Raw genomic sequence first — 19,829 nt, 5'->3', positions numbered from 1 at the left:
ACATTTTATAGAGTATAGAAAACAACTGTCTGAAAAAGTTTGAGTGTTAGCACTTCAGGGTGATCACTGTATCTCACCTGTAACCCTGCTATCTATTTTCCTAATAAATGCCTTGGAATCACTTTGAGAAATCTACAGGATTTTTTTGCAGCTCTTGTGAGAGCAGATCTTGTCCAGGCTCAGGGAATTTGCAAGCCAGGGAAAGGGGGAAAAGCAAAGAAGCACTTGTTAAGGGCACAATTTTGGTAACTGCTGTAGCTGCTCTCATCTCCTTGCTGTGTTTCAAGGACAGCCAGTGTCAATCATTGCTCTAATCCCTTAAATCAGTGCAGTCACTTATGTGCTTAACATGATGAACTGATTTGTCACTGATTTTCCACAGTCGTATACTTATGCAAAGAAAGGGGCAGACATTCCCAGCGTGTGTAGCCACAGGATCCTGTAGTTCCCATAAATTCCAACATTTTAATTTTGTTACAGTCACCGGTACCATCCCTCAACTCCAAGCAGGCTGACAGAGGCAGTGAGTCTGGTTAGGAAGCTTTCATTAGATTTGCTATCATAGATTCAAAGACATCCTCTCTCTGTTCTCTTAGAAACTGTTTGTGGGGGGGACAACATTTTAGTGGAGCGTGAAGACAGGAATGAATGCTTCTGTGCAGGAAGGATTATACTGGGGCCATCCTTTCTCATAGACACACACAGCAGCCCCCCAGGCTACACAGAAGAAAACGAGAGTGAAGCAGACTGAAATGACATCATATTCATCTCAACTCAGCACTAACTGCAATAGTAAAATGAGAATGAATTAATTATGACTTCCTTTCTGGGCTTTCCCTGTATATTGAGGTGGTATTTTCTTCTATGGCAGTGATGCTCCTTTTTTATACAGTTAAGTAATAAATGTGGGAGGTTTTAGTTGTAGACTAGTGGTTATTTTGAAGTCTAGTATCAGAGTAACAATTGACTGTGGCCACAGTGAATGAAGTATGCCCATTAGACGTGGTACATTAGGTCTGGAAGTGGGAGAGTTGCTGGCCTGGCACTTTATGCCACTTCCCTATTCCTTCTCCATGGTAACAAAAATCAGGATTGACCTACACAAACAAAGCTGCTTGCCCCAAACAGAGCATGGCTCAACTGCAGAGACAGTTAGCTTTCAGTGCAGTTTACAGCAAAGAAGATCTGTTGATATAAATATCTACACATACACCAGGGTACCAAATGTAAGCTTGCAATTTGAAGTCAAATTAGCCTAATAGTAAAGTAACAAATGACATGTTCATTATGTACATGGACATAGGCACAGGCATGCACCTGTCCATATTCTTGTTAAATTCTTACTCTATATATGTATTTCTTCTTAGAAATGTATCAAAAGCTGCTTTTATTGTCATAATGAAACAGTAGGACTACTTTGAGAACCATTTATCTGAAAAAGTACTGTAAACTTTTGAGGGCTCAAGAGAGTTAAATCAGTAGAACTTATTAATTAATGTGGAAATAATTGTTTTAATGGTTGCATTTCTCTACAAAGCATGTACTGAAAACCAGTTACACTGTTGATTTAGTAAATATTAAAACAGTTTGATATGCAAATGGTGCTGGGCTACTTCATTATGCTGGTATTTTTCAAATTATAAGCTGAGGAAGTTGGATCCCATCAACAAATGGGATCCAAAAGCAAAGCAATGTCTTCTACCAATAGAGACTTTCTTCAAAGTTTATATTGTCCACCTTTTAGAGCCAGTAGGCTCTAATGATGAGATTAACAGCAACACTAAAAATTAATAGGAGGGTACTGCTGGGAGCAGTGTAAAACAGCCATTCCTGCACCTGACACATTCCACCGTTTTCCTTCCAGTATGAATAAAAGAGAGCAATTCTTGTGCTCTCCAGATTACCCCTGAGCTCTTATCTTTTTGATGTTAAGGGGTCACGGAAACAGCTTAAATTGTCTTTATCCGTTTAATGCAGATTCAATTAACTCAGGTTAATGACTATGGGATGGAGCTCTGGGAGTTGAGAGCTGCTCACGTTGTTCAACCTGGTTTGTCCTGTGCCATAAGCTGTGTTTCTGAGGGGAGGAAAAAAAGGAAAAGATAGTGTGTTGCCAGGGCACAACCAAGCAGGGTCTACAGAGAAGTGGAACCATTGCCTCTCAGGCATGCACAAAGTTCATGGCTGCATCTAAGCACAGAAGTGCCAACACTTGACCAAATCACTTACGAAATGACTGCAGCATATCTGCTTGCTAAACCTTTACTCATAAACTTAGTGCAAACAGCATGAAGTCTTTGGCAATAATATGTTGTGACCTGTCAGAATAGTACTTTGACTGGGATGTATCTTCATTTTCCCTGCATTACTGTACCCTGGCTCAAAGAGTGAATAACAAATGATTTGTTTCAGCAAGAGTGCAAAATTACAAATTATTGTCCAGTGCATGTGGAAAGTTACGTAGTTGTGTAATATTTAATGGCTTCTACTTTTGAAATCTTACTTGCAAAATTGCAACAGAATTACTCAAAAGACCACTTCCTAACCATTTCTTTTTCATTTAAATTCACAGGATTTTTGAGCACTGGGGACCAAGCAGCAAAAGGAAACTATGGCCTCCTTGATTTAATTCAAGCTTTGCGATGGACTAGTGAAAACATTGGGTTCTTTGGTGGTGACCCATTAAGAATAACTGTTTTTGGATCTGGTGCAGGCGGTTCATGCGTCAATCTGTTGACTTTATCCCATTATTCTGAAGGTAACCGTTGGAGCAATTCAACCAAAGGTATTATGCAGGTTGCAAATTTTGACAATTTTGGTGTCTGCATGCCACCACCATTAGTACTGTGTGATGCTCTGTATATTCTCTTTGTTCCTATGAACTGTTGAGTTCAGCTCAATATTAAGCAAACTTTGTAATGGCTATACAAGCCGCCTTCTCCCTCAGCTTTTCTGTGCATGTTTAAATTTTGGGTCACCTTCTTCTTTTTCCCATGGAACTTTGTAGAAACACTTTATAGCAGACTTCTGAACAGCATTTTCTCAGTGCATCATTTTTGTCTCTTTTCTAAGGGTGTCTCTTTTGGAAAACCAGTCAGTCATGCTCACAGTAGATGAGGTCATTATATTCAGACAGTCATGAAAGGCATGTTTAGTTTCTTGTGAGGAGGAGAATTTAAAGAAAACCGAAATGAAACAGTTTCTGTTTTCAGGCTAACAGCTGAAATGCTTAAAACTATTATTTTGTGTGAGGGAAACAAGTATCTAGTTGAGAAATCTTTTGTCTGAAACTGCATGAACTTTACTTGCTGTCATCTAATAAAAGAATGGTTGAATGTTTTGCATGCACGATCCAAAATTGTCAAAGCATCCAAGTTGCAAATGGATTTTCTTCTATATGTTTTTTTTCCTATTCCATAACTAACACCTTTTCTCTCTAGTTGAGGCAGACAGCAGGAAATTAAAAACATGCTGTTTGAGGCACCCAATTTTTTTCCTATTATTCTTGCACCAAAGTTTCACACAGTTTTTCTCATTTGCATGGCTATTGCTTATTGATCACATAACTTTTGTCTCACTGTTTTCACACATTTTTATCTGTATTGTTTAGTTTTACCAGAGACATCATGCTGTGCCCTGTGCATACAATCTTCCACTGTTTTATATTGCTGTATCTCCATGGGGGATTAATTGGCCAGTCATAAAAAAATAATTCCACTGACATTAAAAGAGCTGCGTTTACCCGAAGTCATGATGCAGAGCCCACTGAGGTCAATGGAAGTGACAGGTTCTTCGGATCAGGCCTTTACACTATTTTAAATGAGAAAAGTATCTGGCTTTTACAAGAAAGGTCTAGTGGAAAATAGACTGTGGTTTAAATTTTCACCCATTTCCACAATTTTATTTTTCATTTAATTTATATTCTTTTTCCCTTAACTACCTGCAGTTAAATAGGACATATTTATAAACTGGCCTATAATAACAAGATGTAAGCATTAGCTCATTACACTGTAATCTGAGGGTTACACTGCACCATCTTTTTTCATCGGAACTCACAAAAATAATGTTTCTTATAGAGGATTTAGCTTAAGGTTGAATGAGGAGACCTGGTTTTTCCTCCCCTAACTCTTCCTTGATCTTTATTTTCATCTTGATGTAACTTGACATTAATGCAAAATACCACATTTACAGTATCTGGACAGTCGTGTGTTGCCTCTTATCAGGAAATGTTACCCTGTCATATTCTAACACATGGGCATAATTCTGCCAGGAGCACAATTTATGTGGGGAAACTGATGCAGTAACTTGCCAACATGGCAGGTCAAAGGATTCGGGAGGGAACTGGAGAAGGCTTAAGGATGTACAGTTAAAATCCAATTGAAAAGGTAAATTTCTGGGCATTTCTTCTCTGACAAAGCAAAACGTGTTTTATTGAAATTCAGATTAAAGAGAATAATGTGCCACACCCTACTATACATTATGTTTCATTTGAGGATAGTTAGACCTGCCATTAAAAGAAGTATTAAAAGTAAAATTGGTCAGCTTCAAATAAGAAAAGTTATTTCAAGTTTTCAAATATCTTAACATTTTCAAAAAAACCTTTTGTTTCACATTATTAACCAGTCTCTGTCAGAAGCTGTAAAGTCAGGTGCTCTTTGCTTCCTTCATTTCCCTTTGAAAGGATCCCTTGGTAGCTGAGAGGAAGAATTCAGCCTTATTCAAGATGGTGCTGTTCATAGCTGCCCATCTGCACGTGGGCAGAGCAGCACCCATCTTTAGAAAGTGCTTTAAAAATGTAGATGAATGTATGCAAATTATTATTATTTACTTGGTGAGAGTTTGAATAAGAGTCACAAAGCGATATGGTCCATTGAACATTTAAATCATCTTTCCATGAGTCTGAAGCCCATAAGCTATAATAATCATACATATTATCAGATAAAAATGTCGTTCTGTATCCTGTGTGGTACCAATTTCTGGCAGGAATTATGTGACAGAATGAAAATAATTTTACATACTGTTGTTCATTTTTCACCAAGTGGTTTGAGAGGATAAATATTTCCTTAAGCATTCTTCGGCAGAAGGAGGGATATTCAGTTTCATTTCCTAAGATAACTTTATGTATGGAGGACTTGACCACTTTTACTTAGTCCAACATTTAAAGTTTATGTAGCACTTAGCAAGCCATAGTGTTTATATCAGCATTTTCTTAATATGTAGCTTACACTTTCTGTCCTAATAATAAAGCAATAAAAATAGATGTACATAATATGCAAAAAAAGAATCATTATGAGGTAAAATGGCATACGCATTTGTGAAAATTCAGTTTTGTCGTTTAGTTACATTTATTACAATGCCTGGATCCTCTGTGGTAATTCCACTGACTTTGAGCTGATTTATACTAGCTCAATGTCTGACCTTGTAAGCATGCAAATATATTTTCTCGTGCTTTATAGCTCAAGTTCTTTCTTATTTTTAAGTCATATCTTGCAAGGAAATAGTTTCTTGGATATGACTTCTCATAAATTTAAGGAGAGGCCTGAGTTTACATATTTCAGTCCCTACCTATCTGATTTTAAGACTTTCAGATTTGGACCTAATACAGTCTAGAATGTTTTTAAAATTCCTTAGAAGCCTGTAAAATGTTTTCAGCCAGGAACTGATTCCAAGTAACTTCTGGGTGTACAGGGTCTGTTACTGCAATAGATGCTCTAAAGGCATGTCTGACTTGATGGAGAGGCTATGGAAGTTTTTTATTAATAGAAATATGTCAAAGTAAAAGCTATCTTTTGCATTATTGGAATAAAATTCTGAGGTAAACAGAGCACCTTAACTCCATTTCCTTTAGCGGGAGTATCCAGCTATTCATCAAGCATTGGACCAAAGATACATTCTTAGCAAAATTGAGTGACGCGAGATGCCACTTCCAGTCCCTAAGCAACTTTACCAAAGTCAACAGAATTAAACCAGGTGCCTATCAACATAAATTAAAAAAAAATTGACCCATATATCTTAAATCAGCATAACTTATGTATGCTATAGACCATTTTGTATTACCTACAGTGAGCTATAGGAGGTAGGGTCCAGCACAGAATACTTTCTACTGATTAGTGCAAAAGATGTGCTACTGAAATGAACTGGATGTACTTCTGTGGAAATGCAAAAAAAATAGGAAGGCCGCAGTTACCTCAGTATAGTGTAAATTTCTGAGATTAGAGATGGACATTCCAGGAGAGTGTTTTTTCTCTATTTTTTGTGCACAGTTCAGATTCATAATCTCTGTCAGAACTGGAACTATCCTCCCCAGAGGGACCAGGAGAAGGCAAAGGGAGCACAAGAAGTATGAGGACAAGGGTGGAGTTTTGATTGCATTAAAATCAATAGCAAAAAAAATTGATTGCTTCATTGACTCCAAGTGGGTGAGGCTTTAATCCATACATAATACGTTCAAAAGTGCTTACAGAAGCGAGAGGAAAACATCAATTTAAACACATTCTGTTATTTCTATGAGTGGAATTCCTGATCCAGAGTGCTAGTTAAATCAGCATAAATTCAAATTAATCATACTGAAGTCTTTGGGATTTACTACAAGTTTCTGTGCAGAGCCAGATCATTCTCTTTCTGTCCCCTAAATGAATACCTGAACATATGTTTAAATCTCTGAATTGCAAAGCTAAATAGTGTAAAATATATCATTTCCCTTTTTTATGCGTGATCACTATAAACCTCATTAAAAAAAACAAACAAACGAACAAAATAACAACAACAAAAACCAAAACAAAACAAAAAAACCCTCTTTATAAGAAAGGATCTTGACTCTTAAACACTTAAAAATTCAATAGCTGCCTAGTACCTTCTCATCCATTGCTCTGGAATAGAAACTTTTGCTATGACATACAATTCAAAAGCACTGCACCTCTCAAACCAAGTTTAATCCCGAACAAAACATAAAAAAACAGTATATCAGGTTTATTTAATAAATAGTTATGCATGCTGCTGGTGGCTTGAACGATATCCAGAAATTCAATCAATTTCAGAGCCGTTGGCTTTTCCTTCAATCTATAAACTCTTTTCGCTTTAGGAATTTCTTTCAAGCTGATAGTGTTATCCTATATAAGGTAATGTCACTTTTTCTTCTTCTTGAGTTTGTTTTGAAATCTGTTCCTCAGATGGCCTACATTGAGGTAGAATCATTTGCTTCAGTTTCTGCACATATTGCATTTATTTTGTATACATTACCTGTAGATACAATGACAGTCAGATCTGACCATCTTGTGTATTTATCTATTATTAAGATTCAAGTATCTCCTCTGTTAAATTTTTCTGTTGTTTCAAATAACTCTTTTGAATCTTTCAAGTAAGTAGCTGTTTCAAGGTCACTTCAGTAGTTTTTAAATATTTCTCCCCACAGGACTTTTTCAAAGAGCAATAGCTCAAAGCGGAACAGCTCTCTCCAGCTGGGCGGTGAGTTTTCAGCCTGCAAAATATGCCAGGATGTTGGCTACAAAAGTTGGTTGCAACATGTCAGACACTGTAGAATTGGTAGAATGTCTGCAGAAGAAGCCTTATAGAGAACTTGTTGACCAGGACATTCAACCAGCAAGATACCATATAGCCTTTGGACCAGTAATTGATGGCGATGTGATACCAGATGATCCTCAGATATTGATGGAACAAGGAGAATTCCTCAACTATGACATCATGTTGGGAGTTAACCAAGGGGAAGGGTTAAAATTTGTTGAAAATATTGTGGATAGTGAAGATGGCATATCAGCGAGTGATTTTGACTTTGCAGTTTCTAATTTTGTCGATAACTTATACGGATACCCTGAAGGCAAAGATATACTGAGGGAAACTATTAAATTTATGTACACGGACTGGGCAGATCGACACAATCCTGAGACGAGAAGGAAAACGCTGCTGGCTCTGTTTACGGATCACCAGTGGGTTGCACCAGCTGTGGCTACAGCAGATCTTCACTCAAATTTTGGATCGCCTACATATTTCTATGCCTTCTACCATCATTGCCAGACAGATCAGGTACCTGCATGGGCAGATGCAGCCCATGGAGATGAGGTTCCTTACGTACTAGGAATCCCCATGATTGGCCCTACTGAATTATTTCCTTGTAATTTCTCCAAAAATGATGTCATGCTAAGTGCGGTGGTGATGACGTACTGGACAAACTTCGCAAAAACTGGGTGAGTACCAGATAATTAATAGTCGTGTATACAAACTCGGGATATAAAGATGCCGTGTGTTCCCTTTGTTATCTGCCTTGGGAATGCTTCTGTAGTTGCAGGATGAATAAGAGATTCAGAATTGGGTTGGATATTTTTGTTTATTGTAATGTCCCTTAGCTCACTTAAACATTCTAGCAAAAAGAGGGAAAAAATATATTTGTGGACACTCTGCATAAAGACATTTTTAAAATACTTCATATACAAAAATAATTAAGTGCAAAACTAAGCATTTAATATATGTGTGTAGTTAAAAATGGTTACATTAGTAACTGACTTTACCCCGGCATTGATAATATTTTCATTCCAGAAGACAGGAAATGACATAATATTTGCATCAAATATAATACAGCTTATTTTAATAACATTTTGTTTTAAATTGACACTTCTGGCCATAAAATAAGTGACTTCAAACTTTTTTTGGTCAATTTTCATTAATTCTGCTTTCAATAGTAGTTCAAAACACTTTTCAACCTTTAGCCGTTGGACTGTAAGTTGCTCTGTGTTATACTGAGTTATGCCCTGCCATGGTCTTTCACCTCTGGAAGGCCACAGACACCACATATGAACTGAAATGCTGAGCTTTATGTTACAAAAAAGAAAACAAAGCTTATTTACTCTCACCCTGGTCTCTCATAGATGTTTGTCTACGTTACCGCATTGCTGGCAATCTGTCCTCAGCAACAAAAGATTTCAGCCTGAGAGATACAAGCATTCTGGGGAACTAGGGAAGTTGCTGAAGTCTATGTAAAAGAAGAGTTCGTTTGCATAATGCTGTTTCTAATCAAGATTATTAAGGCCTCTAATTTTAGAAAATAACATTCTGCTCTGTCCAAAGGCAGACTTAAACATTAAGTATAAAATCTTAATTATGTTAATTTTATAATTCCTTTTGAAATACTTTTTAACATTGGAGATTATTTTTTTTTTTAGTGACCCAAATCAACCAGTGCCGCAAGATACAAAATTCATCCATACAAAACCAAATCGTTTTGAAGAAGTAGCATGGACCAGATACTCTCAGAAAGACCAACTGTATCTCCACATTGGATTAAAACCACGAGTTAAAGAACACTATAGGGCCAATAAAGTGAACCTTTGGTTGGAACTGGTACCTCATCTGCACAATCTTAACGACATTTCACAGTATACCTCTACCACAACTAAAGTGCCATCAACTGATAATACTTTCAGGCCAACAAGGAAAAATTCTGTTTCTGTTACTTCAGCCTTTCCTACAGCCAAACAAGATGATCCCAAACAACAACCAAGCCCATTTTCTGTGGATCAAAGGGACTATTCAACAGAATTGAGCGTTACGATTGCAGTTGGTGCATCTTTGCTGTTCCTGAACATTTTGGCCTTTGCAGCATTGTACTACAAAAAAGACAAGCGGAGACATGATGTTCATAGGAGATGTAGCCCACAACGTACTACTACCAATGATCTTACCCATGCACAAGAAGAGGAGATAATGTCCCTCCAAATGAAGCACACTGACTTGGATCATGAATGTGAGTCCATCCATCCGCATGAGGTGGTTCTTAGGACCGCCTGTCCCCCAGACTACACGCTAGCTATGAGAAGGTCTCCTGATGATATTCCCTTAATGACACCCAACACCATCACAATGATCCCCAACACTATACCAGGGATTCAACCCCTACACACATTCAATACATTTACTGGAGGACAGAACAATACTCTGCCCCATCCTCATCCCCACCCCCATTCACACTCAACAACCAGGGTATAGCCAGACAAGATGAAACAAACTTTATTTTTTGATGGATTACAGTAGGTGATATTACTGAAGATTACTTGGCTTTCAACCTACAAGACTCTTACTATTTAAATGTGGAGGAATATTATGTGAATATACATATCAAGAACTTTTGGGGTTTTGAAAAAAATGAATTGTACATATATCAAATGAACTTAAGAAACAAAGAAACAAAGCAAAACAAAAAAAAAGAAAAATGAAAAAAACCCAACTGTTTGCAATTGCTTGAAGCAGTTGTCCTGAATGATACTTTTTCATTCACATTCAAGTATTAATTTTTTGAAGATTTAAGTTACATAATGGAATTAGGCATGTGCAACACAAACAGGAAAGAACTATGACTGAAAATTTTAAAAACCTATAAATATGCACAAGGGACACACTAATGGAATGTCAGATAATTTTCACCAATTTTTATTTGGACCTGTTTTATTGTGTAGACCATATTTACATATCTGAATAAGTACACAAAGCACCAATGCTGTTAAGGCCTTAGAAAGGGGCTCATGCTGAAATCTGCCAGTCAAAGAAGTTTTACAGCCTGGCAGGTACAACATTATCACATAAGTGCTGTCAGTATAAAAGTTGTGGGAATAAAGGAAACTGGATATTTTTAGCACGATGTGCATGATAATTTATATGCTTGGTGGCTGTGCTGCTGATTAAGCCGTAATTAAAATTCTTCTCATCCCATTGGAGTTTTTAATAGAAGCTTTCTCCATCAATTGGCACAACCTAAATAAGTTTCATAAAGGGGCAAAAGTAATCACAGTAAAATATTTCATGGTAGCTTCAGAAATAAAAGGAATTGCAACAGTTCTTAAATGTATTTATGGCATTCTAGGTATACAGTGGTGAACCTCCGCTGATAGGAATCCCAGACAAAAAAATCCGTATTATTATTGTTCTTTTTCCTTTCCACTTAAATAATTTCTAACTTTAACATAACTATAACCTTAATGGAATCTCCTTTGATGGAGGTTTTATAATTTGCTGTGATTTAGTTACAACATACTTAGTTCAAATTGGTAAGATAACGTGTGTCCAAAAATGTAATTGCAATGATATTTTGCAATATAAAAATGCCCCAGTATTACTGCTCTGATTACACCTTTCAGTTTATTGTTTAAACTCATGTTGCATGTTACCAAGTTTACTTATAATACGCTATACATTAGCTTTGCCATTCAAACGAATTCTTTAGACCAGATGGCAACAGTATAGAAAAAGAGGGTATGTAAGAATGGGGAAAGAGCCAGGTTTAAAATCTGAATACTACATATGTTTGTGTGATTTGAAATGAGTGTTCTAAAATCACAAGAAATTTTTCATTCCCCTGTTGCTTTCCAATAATTATATACCACGGTCCTTTCAAAATGTTTGTATATGTAATCAGATGTACATTTATATAAAAGAAATAATTGAGATGGACTTAAGAGCACATCCCTGATAAATACTTTCTCTCTTACCTGTACTATATTTCTATTAGACTAAAGTTATGTGATTTTTTTTTACATTTTTTCAAATTACTAGCAATTTTGATAGTTTGTAAGATAATGCAAAGAACTTTCTCTGACAAACTAACTGCAGTAACAGAAACATTTCTTTTCAGTTACTCTTTTTCAAGAATGAAAGCTTATTACACACAAAAATTGTATACTACTTGATGGAAAATTTCTTTGTACTTCTTGGCCATATTACTGGTCACTGAGTGAAATAAAGATAATCTGGATAACGAATATTATTCCAATGCTAAGAGACCTGATCTTTGCTCATTAAAGAGCTAAAATGTTTATTGCTGTTTTGTCATTTTTTAATGAAGTAATGGTAACTGTCTCAAATAAAGAGTAATATCTTAAGACCAGTCTGGTTTTTGAAGACTTGAATGTGCCTTCTACAACTAATACAACTACACATTTATGGGCCAGTCCCATCTACAACCCTTTCTTACAGAAATACTGGCATTGTATTATGTCATAGTATTACACGCAAATCTCCCCTAGTGTTCAGGAGTAAGCTGAAAATCCAAATCCCAGTGCTGAAGAAAAGCCAAGGAACAGGCCTAATTGAAATAAATCTGCATTATTCCATGATAGGAAAAAAATCACCTTGGTATTATTTAGGTGATTGAACTTTCATAAACGATTGCCAGGAAGTTCAAAGCGTGTTCACTAACATCAAGCACAAATATTAAAACTGAAGCTGAAAGTGAAATAAGGTACTGCAATTTCAGTAATTTTATTCAGTTATTTAAAAACAAAAAACAAACAGAAATCCATGTATTTAATTAGTGCGTGTTACAGTCCCCAGTTTTGAATTACACTCTTTTAGTAGAAGCATAAAAAAATAGTCTTCAAAATCCAGGGCGGTCTTTGTGCAATTTCTGCCTGATGTGGTTGTGCTTTTAGACTGTGACCTGCCAATGTAAACCAATAAAAAGAATTGTCTGCCATCTGATAATTATTGTTTAATAGGAAGATTGTATTTTGCTATGTTGATGAAACAAAACAAAAAAATACAAAAATATTGATGGCCATAAAACAAGATATTCATGAAAGATTATTTTATGTGCTTTTCTTAACTTTCTCAAAACCAAATAACTTTCTACTATAGTTTATTTGTGGCCATATATCTATATATCACTATATATACAGTATCTGGTAATTGTTTACTTTTATTAGTTTCAAAATAAATGATTTAGGTAAACCAAGCATGACACTACACTTTATTTCTCTCAGCCAACAGTATTTAAAATGTGAAAGATGAAGGCAACAACAGTAATTTTATCACTTCTGTTTGAAAAAAAAAAACCCATTCCTATGATGCAGATACTGTGAATGATGTTTTTGTGTCTACTTTATAATTACATTACAGCAGCTGACTTTCCAAAAGTAAGATGGTGTCCCACATTTTAACACAACACTAAGAAAGACCAAGAACTGTTTTAAATCTGAAACAAAATAAAAATATAGGAAATGGTTTTGGAATATCTTCATTCTGCTTCATGGAATATAAGTTTGTTCTTTTTAAAATATTAATGTTTGATTTGTTTTCCACAGTAGCCTACAAGAAAGCAAAATGGAGTGTGATATTTAATTTCTTGTATCATCCTTGGACCAGATTTCCAATAAAATTAGGATATCAGTCATTTTTTTTGGAAGTTTAGTAAAAATATAAAAAGCCTGCATTTATTGCTTTCACACTTTTGTAAATATGTTTGCAGACCTTTTTAAGAAAATGTATTCTACCATTTTGAGAAAAAATAACAATGGAATCATTGTCTCGTTTATCTATTAAAATTACAGGCAATATAATGTGCTGTGCTGACATTTCTAGGAGAAATAAAGCAGATAAAAATGCAATTTGCTTAATGGTATCTCAGTTGGTTATATGTGGTATTCTCCACGCACTGAAGCCTCGCAGGGCGTGGATTTCTCCATAGGAAAGTGTAGTTGTTTTGGTTGTCGGTACTAAACATATCACAAGCCTTTAGTTATTGGATATTTTGGTTATTGAAACACCCTGAAAACAGGATTAATAGAAGTCTAACAAACATGTTACAGATTTAAAGAAAGAAAATACTGACATTTCTGTTGCCAGCTTCACTAAGAGATGCAACAGCTGAAGTCACAGGAAGCCGTCAAATATCGTGGCATTCCTTTGAGGTTTGCAAGTTGTTATTTTTTTTCCTGTGGTATTAGTTTAAATTATCGGCCTTTTTCCTCCCCTTTTTTCTAGTAATGAACTATTACAGATGATAACTTTTTAATGTAAGCACACATTAGATAATGTAATTATTATTGTGAAATGTTCTCCCAAATAAATCAGATTAATGGGAAATTCCCTGCAGAATTTTCGCATTTTTCATTCAAACCTCTTGTCAAAATACCTGTTGCAGTAGTTCTGCTTTTCTTTTTTTTTTTTTTTTCCAGTTTGTAAGCTAAGGGACTTTCTCCAAATAACATTTAAAAAATCTCTTTTTCTAGTTGAAATAATAACACTAGAAGATTAAGATGTTCTTCAGAAGCCTCCAAATAAACAGGAACAATTTGAAACATGGTGAAGGGGCTTTTACTCCAAACATTCTAATTTGATTTAATTCTGGCACGTCAATACATTTGTATGCAGACCAGAAATTAGTGGCATTTGATGAGGTGTTCAAGAGAACAATGGAGCGGAATCAATGAATTAACCCCCAGCCATGTGCAAAGTCCCTTTTCTCTTAGGTTCTGTTAATGCTATTTTATAATTGATTTCTTGTTTATAGATTCAGTAAAAACTTAACTTTGTGAGATGGGAAATGGTTAGAAGAAGGTAATGAACATTATCTGATGGAAAATGTTTAGAAAAAATATTGAGAATCACCTAGGAAGTGTAGATTTTTATGTGCAACCTGGCTTCATTCCTTTTTGTTGATATTATAATTCTCAGTAATTCATACACATGGGAAACTATTTAAGTATTGTATGTAAATAGTGGATAAAAGCCTATTTAGTTTCCTTTTCTATTGGGATGAATGAAAAACCTCATAGAAGTGCAACAAATTCAGACAAGTAATTTTCATACAGTATTTTGAATTTTTTTTTCATTTGAAGATAAAAGTATCATCACAGCAGTAAAAGCCCTGGAAGTATTTGTTTGTTGCAGAACATATGTATGTGTCTTTATGTGTGTACCCATGTGCACTACTGCAGCCTATAGAGATTCCAAAAAAAAATGAATAAACAGAGCATTTTACCTTTTTGCACCATGCAGAGTCAATTCAAAGGTAAATGCAAGTGCTCAGTGTGGAGGTAACACCAATACTCATTCTGCCTTCTCCACTGTTATTGACCAGATGCTCAGCTGATGACATTTTTTTAGCCCCAATTGAATTAGTGTTTATCATAAAACCATTGAAATCGATGAAACCCTGACAACTTACACCAGCTATCGATCTGCTTCCAGAACTTTAATGTTCATCATGGCTCATCTCATCTTCCAGTTTTGCACATCTTCTCATGCACATGAACACCCACTCACAGAAATTATTACAAGTATCACTACATGATTTATGATCACTATCAGTCATTAAAGTATGCTTGAAAATATGCTTATTGGTATTTAAGTCCAAAATTAAAAAAAAAAAAAAAAAGCAAGCCTTCTACTTAAAAAAAGAATCCCTGGTAATTACGCTGATACAAAGAAAAGGTTTGTACCACAGTTTACAGCATTAATATGCCATGGAAAGTTTTACGTTAAAATCTTTTTAAAAAGGAACATTCAGTTCTGTTTGATCATCAAATCTATACGTCGACCTACATGTCAAAGACATAATGACACTATCCAGTAGTTGTAAGCCTGATCTGCTATGCTCCATTCTGGAAAGGAAGAGACATACAACTGAGCTACACGCTTACTGTAAATTCAGGACAGAAATAGCTGGATCTTCTCTCACATCTGATTTTTCCCCTCTTGGTATCAGTAACACCATACACTCTGTTTATGAGATGATCTTTAGAGTGATGCCATCTAAAAAAATAATAAATCTGGAGTTCCTAATTCTGTAGGGTTGGGTATTTAGTATTCAGTTTTTCTGTTTTACAGATGTAAGAGCCAGTAACTTTTTTTTTCAAACGGAAGTTGATAATGCTGGCAACCAGAGGTGATAATACTAGAGCTCAATTAACAGGAGTTTTTGTGAAAGAGCTGATAAGACTTTAACCGCATTATTTAAAAAAAAAAAAAAAAAAGACAAATTTTTCATGTAGTGATTTTGTTGAGTCGCTGAGAATTTTGCTGTTGGATTTACTGAAAGAAGGATCAGTTCAGAAATACATATCAACTCCTGTGAGGTGCATATAAAAGTTAAATAGTTATAACCATGACTTCCAAGAGCCTTTGGATATTTCCAAACCTCCCTGAGTTACTTATCTATCTGTATTACAAAGAGGAGCTTGCATGTTCAGGTATTTGCACGTGGTGGCCAAATACTCAACAGCTCTTCACAAAAAGACACATCGCTGTGATACTGCAAGGTCAAACCCCAGCTGACGTACCTTATTTTTCAGCAGGTCTTGTGAGCTTGGTCTCAGCACAGGGTCAGTGTGGCCACATGGCTCTGGGCTGGAGCGTGATTGTATCTCTTCGGTGTGAAGGACAGAAAAAGAAAAGCAGTCATGGGCCAGCCCCAAGACAATATACTTGATATAAATTTTCCCTGAAATAAAACGAGGGCGAGGCAGAACCTCCTGACATGAGGCACTTTGGGAGAGTGAGATGTATGAGGTATCTATTTCATCCATTAATGTGTAGAAACAACTTTGGCAGTAATTTAAAGCAACTAAGACTATATGAAAGCTTCTAAAAATAATGTACGGTTCAGTTGTCACCAAATACATTTTCAGAAGATGTCATGCAATATTTTACTGATTGATGATAAAGATTTGGTTCCACAGTGTTGTTTGTCTAATTTTCACAAGGTTACTCCTATGTAGTGGTGAAATTTCGCTGAGCATATGAATAAATTTTGCTCTCCTTTGCATATGGGTAAGTCTAGAGAAATTTTGTGCAAGTGGAAACGTGGACCTTCACTAGAAAAGGTAAGTAATATCCAAAACAAATCACTCTTGGCCAGCTGGTAAAAATTCCCATGTTAAACCCTGTGATGATCTTTCTTTTAACATTCATCAATTTGCCATAAATATCTTTTTCTCTCCCCAGTCAGTAACTGGAATGAGTGTACCAGGCACTTCATAGAAGATTAAGATAATAACAACCATTTTTTTCTTCTCATTAATCATGACTTCGGTGTCCAACATCAGAAAATATAATAGAAGAAGAAAAATAGCAGGCCAGGTTTGGGGGTTTGGTTTGGGGTTTATTTGCCCCCTGCTCCTTTTTTTTTTCTATAGGCACATTTGGGTATGTTGATTCTCTGGAGGCTCACCAGAAACTAGGATAGGATACAACCGTAATTGCTGCAGCCAGGAGCTTTGTTGGGAATTTTCTTCTTTCCTTGTCCAGGAGGAAAGGACAGGGTTAAGCTCACGCAAGGATACGGTTCCCAACTGCAGCTCTGATACACATTACGGAAGTGTGAAAACACTTGCAAATTCTGCTATGTTTGACAGAAGGAGGAACATATATTGTCAATTTTTAAAAAATATTGGTAATGTTTATATATTTGAGATTCTATTAACTTTGTTTTAAAAAAGCAAGCAATCCTTTTTCAACAATACAGTTTGCCGTAAGCCTAAAAGGGCTACTTGGTTACTAGAATTTGGACTGCTGTAATACCACATGTGAATTCCCCTTTGTGCCATGCTTCTCCTGCTTCCATTCTACAATTCAATTCAGGGATTTTATTTTAAAACTAGAAACTCTCTGTTTTTATTAAGTTGCATCAGTATGGACTACTGCTAGGTGAAGTTTGTTCTCATTCATTCATTCATCTATTCACTCAACAGGTATATTATCTCAGTCCTCTCAGTTATGATTTCTTATTTTCTTCCTTTAAGATTGGGGTTTCTTTTTAAACTGCTTCTGTGATAAGTGCAATTTTGTTCTTCTTCATGCCCTCTCACATCATTATTACTACTGTCTCACACACGTGCAAATATTTGAAATAATTTAAATCTCTGTTCTCTTCACTTATTTTTGTCAGTCTTCTTCCTTCTGATTGGAATATTTCTTCATCTTGTTTTTCTTGTGGTTGCATACCCAGGGCTATTCACAGATGATCTCTTTTTCTATGAAAGTAGTGTTTGGGTACAGCATAGTTCTGGACACTAAACTCTGTTAACTTATGAACCCCCAGCCACAGAGGAACTGCTATTTGGGATGGGAATGGAAATCCATCTACTCTCATATCTCTAGCATGGCCAAGACCAGTAGCTTGTGGGTAGGTACAGGAAGCCCTTCAGTCCATAATGACGGGCATGTGCCATGAAGCTCACAGCCATCACTGAATTGTCCTCAAACACATGCCAGATGGTAATTTTTCCCTTTGAAAGCTGCTGGAAGTGCAGTTTCCCACACAAAAGGCAACCTTAAGCTAAGGCAAGCGCACGCCTCCAGGAATACGCATTGACTTGTAAACTCTGATGCTTGTTAGATTAAAAAGCTTAAAGAGGCTACAAATAGTTTTTAGCTCATGGCCACTCTTCAGGCAAGTGTTGATGTATTTTTTCCTGGCTGTACAGACACTAAACCTTTGTTCTGTAGTGGGCTTTGTCACACTGCCTGTGTCTATGCTACAGCTGTTCACAGAGCTGAGCTCCTGCTGACCCTACTGCAGTAAACAGCAACATTTCTATTGACTGCACCTGTGAAAGATAGGGGAATGAAAGGAATGCATTACAGATGTGGAGCATCAAACCCAATTTGCTACTGTTTTACAGCCTGAAACAGCCCTTTGCCTCCCTTTTTAAAGAGCAGAAGGAGGGCTTCATAGCTTGGATATGACTGTGGGAGGTGTATTTTGCTGTAGATTTCTGGCTGGCTGTAGAAGGTTATCAGGATGAAATTATTCCTTCCTAAATTTAACTACCAATAGCAGGTGTCTAGTGTAAGGAAGGTGACTAGACCTTATCTGAAGTTAGTAAGAGAAGGAATTTTAGTACTGGGTAAATCATAGTGTGCTGGTATCTGGTTTTACTTGTTGAACAAGAGGGAACCAAAGTAGGATTAAAAAAAAAATGCTGTCATGAAATCTTTTTTGTGAGATAAAGCATGTATTTTTTATGTATGCATGCTATTGATAATTATATATTTTTAGTTGCATATAGCTTCTATAGGACAAAATGCATTTCTGAATGGGTTCTGTGTAGGGATAGCTGGATATTTTCTTCTTATTTCTTACATCTCTCTAAATAGCTCCAAGATTTTCAACAGATAAGGCACAGTTATGTGGTTTACAAGAACTGCTAGTTCCACAACACTGTTTTATTTCATATTATATTACTTTGTGAGGGGTAAGCATCATTAAGAGTGAGTTAGCAAAATGGAAATGCAGAACAGGGAAATGCTGTAGGAGAGAGAAAGTGGGGAAGAAGAGTTGGAGGAAAAAGATCAGTCCAGGGGAGTGAATTTTGGGGATCAAACCACTACGGAGCAGTCTGGCACACCAGCAGAAACGGAGGCTTCTTGTAGCACGTGGTGAGACTGCTGTGTTTTGCCAGTTTGAGCTGCTTTGATCAAATAGGCTCATTCTTCTCAGAAGTTAGTAGAGGGTTTAGATGCATTTAACACACAATAGCTATACTTAACAAAAAAGACTAGCTGCCTATTCTGGTGTAGTCGAGTGCTTTTTTTTATGTAGTCAGACATTCCTCTTTCTCCTTCTGGTTCTGAGTGTGTCTGTAGGCTTCAAACCTTCGTCTGAGGACTGTAGGAGGTGGTAGGAACAGCCAGAGTTCATGTGGGAAAAGGATAAGAGTTGTATTTTCAAAACTGCCCAGAAGCAAAAGGGGTTTTATTAGTTGTAAGCAGCATAACAAATTATTTCTGTCAGCTTAGCAGCCTCTAGTTACAATGTCACAGTGAGCTGCACTATTCTAACCTGTGTTGGGCATGAAGATGTACATTAGAAGGATTGATGTCAAGCACTTGAAGAAGGGTTTATATGAGTATTTTTAGACTTCCGTGTGTTCTCTGATGTCTATTTGACAAGGGCTTAAGACCACAATATTTATAAAAACATGTTTTAGAGTGATACTTCATTTAAATAGTTGTAAACTTTATTGGAGAGAGAACTGATTGTTGTTCTGTAGATCAGTAGTATTATTAAGATAATGATGCAAAATGTGATCACTTATGTCTTGGAG

At 36.2% G+C, this 19,829-nt stretch overlaps 1 protein-coding gene across 5 annotated transcripts in view; it reads left to right on the top strand.

Moving 5' to 3' along the window:
• Positions 1-9,996, top strand: part of NLGN1 (neuroligin 1) — a gene marked incomplete at both ends in the record, with an annotated part of 294,777 nt that extends 284,781 nt beyond the window's left edge. For 3 of the 5 annotated variants that reach the window (XM_082055429.1, XM_082055427.1, XM_082055426.1), the window contains 3 exons: positions 2,573-2,785; positions 7,412-8,201; positions 9,174-9,996. In XM_082055429.1, the coding sequence (XP_081911555.1) occupies positions 2,573-2,785; positions 7,412-8,201; positions 9,174-9,996 (1,826 nt within the window). The remainder of the gene's footprint in view (positions 1-2,572; positions 2,786-7,411; positions 8,202-9,173) is intronic. The other 2 variants (XM_082055428.1, XM_082055430.1) reach the window with 1 other exon arrangement.
• Positions 9,997-19,829: the final 9,833 nt, after the last annotated feature.

This window comes from Streptopelia decaocto, assembly GCF_964273445.1.
Source record: "Streptopelia decaocto genome assembly, chromosome: 6".
NCBI lineage: Eukaryota > Metazoa > Chordata > Aves > Columbiformes > Columbidae > Streptopelia > Streptopelia decaocto.
The sequence above is the reverse complement of the archived record's forward strand: the minus strand, read 5'-3'. Positions and strand labels throughout refer to the sequence as shown.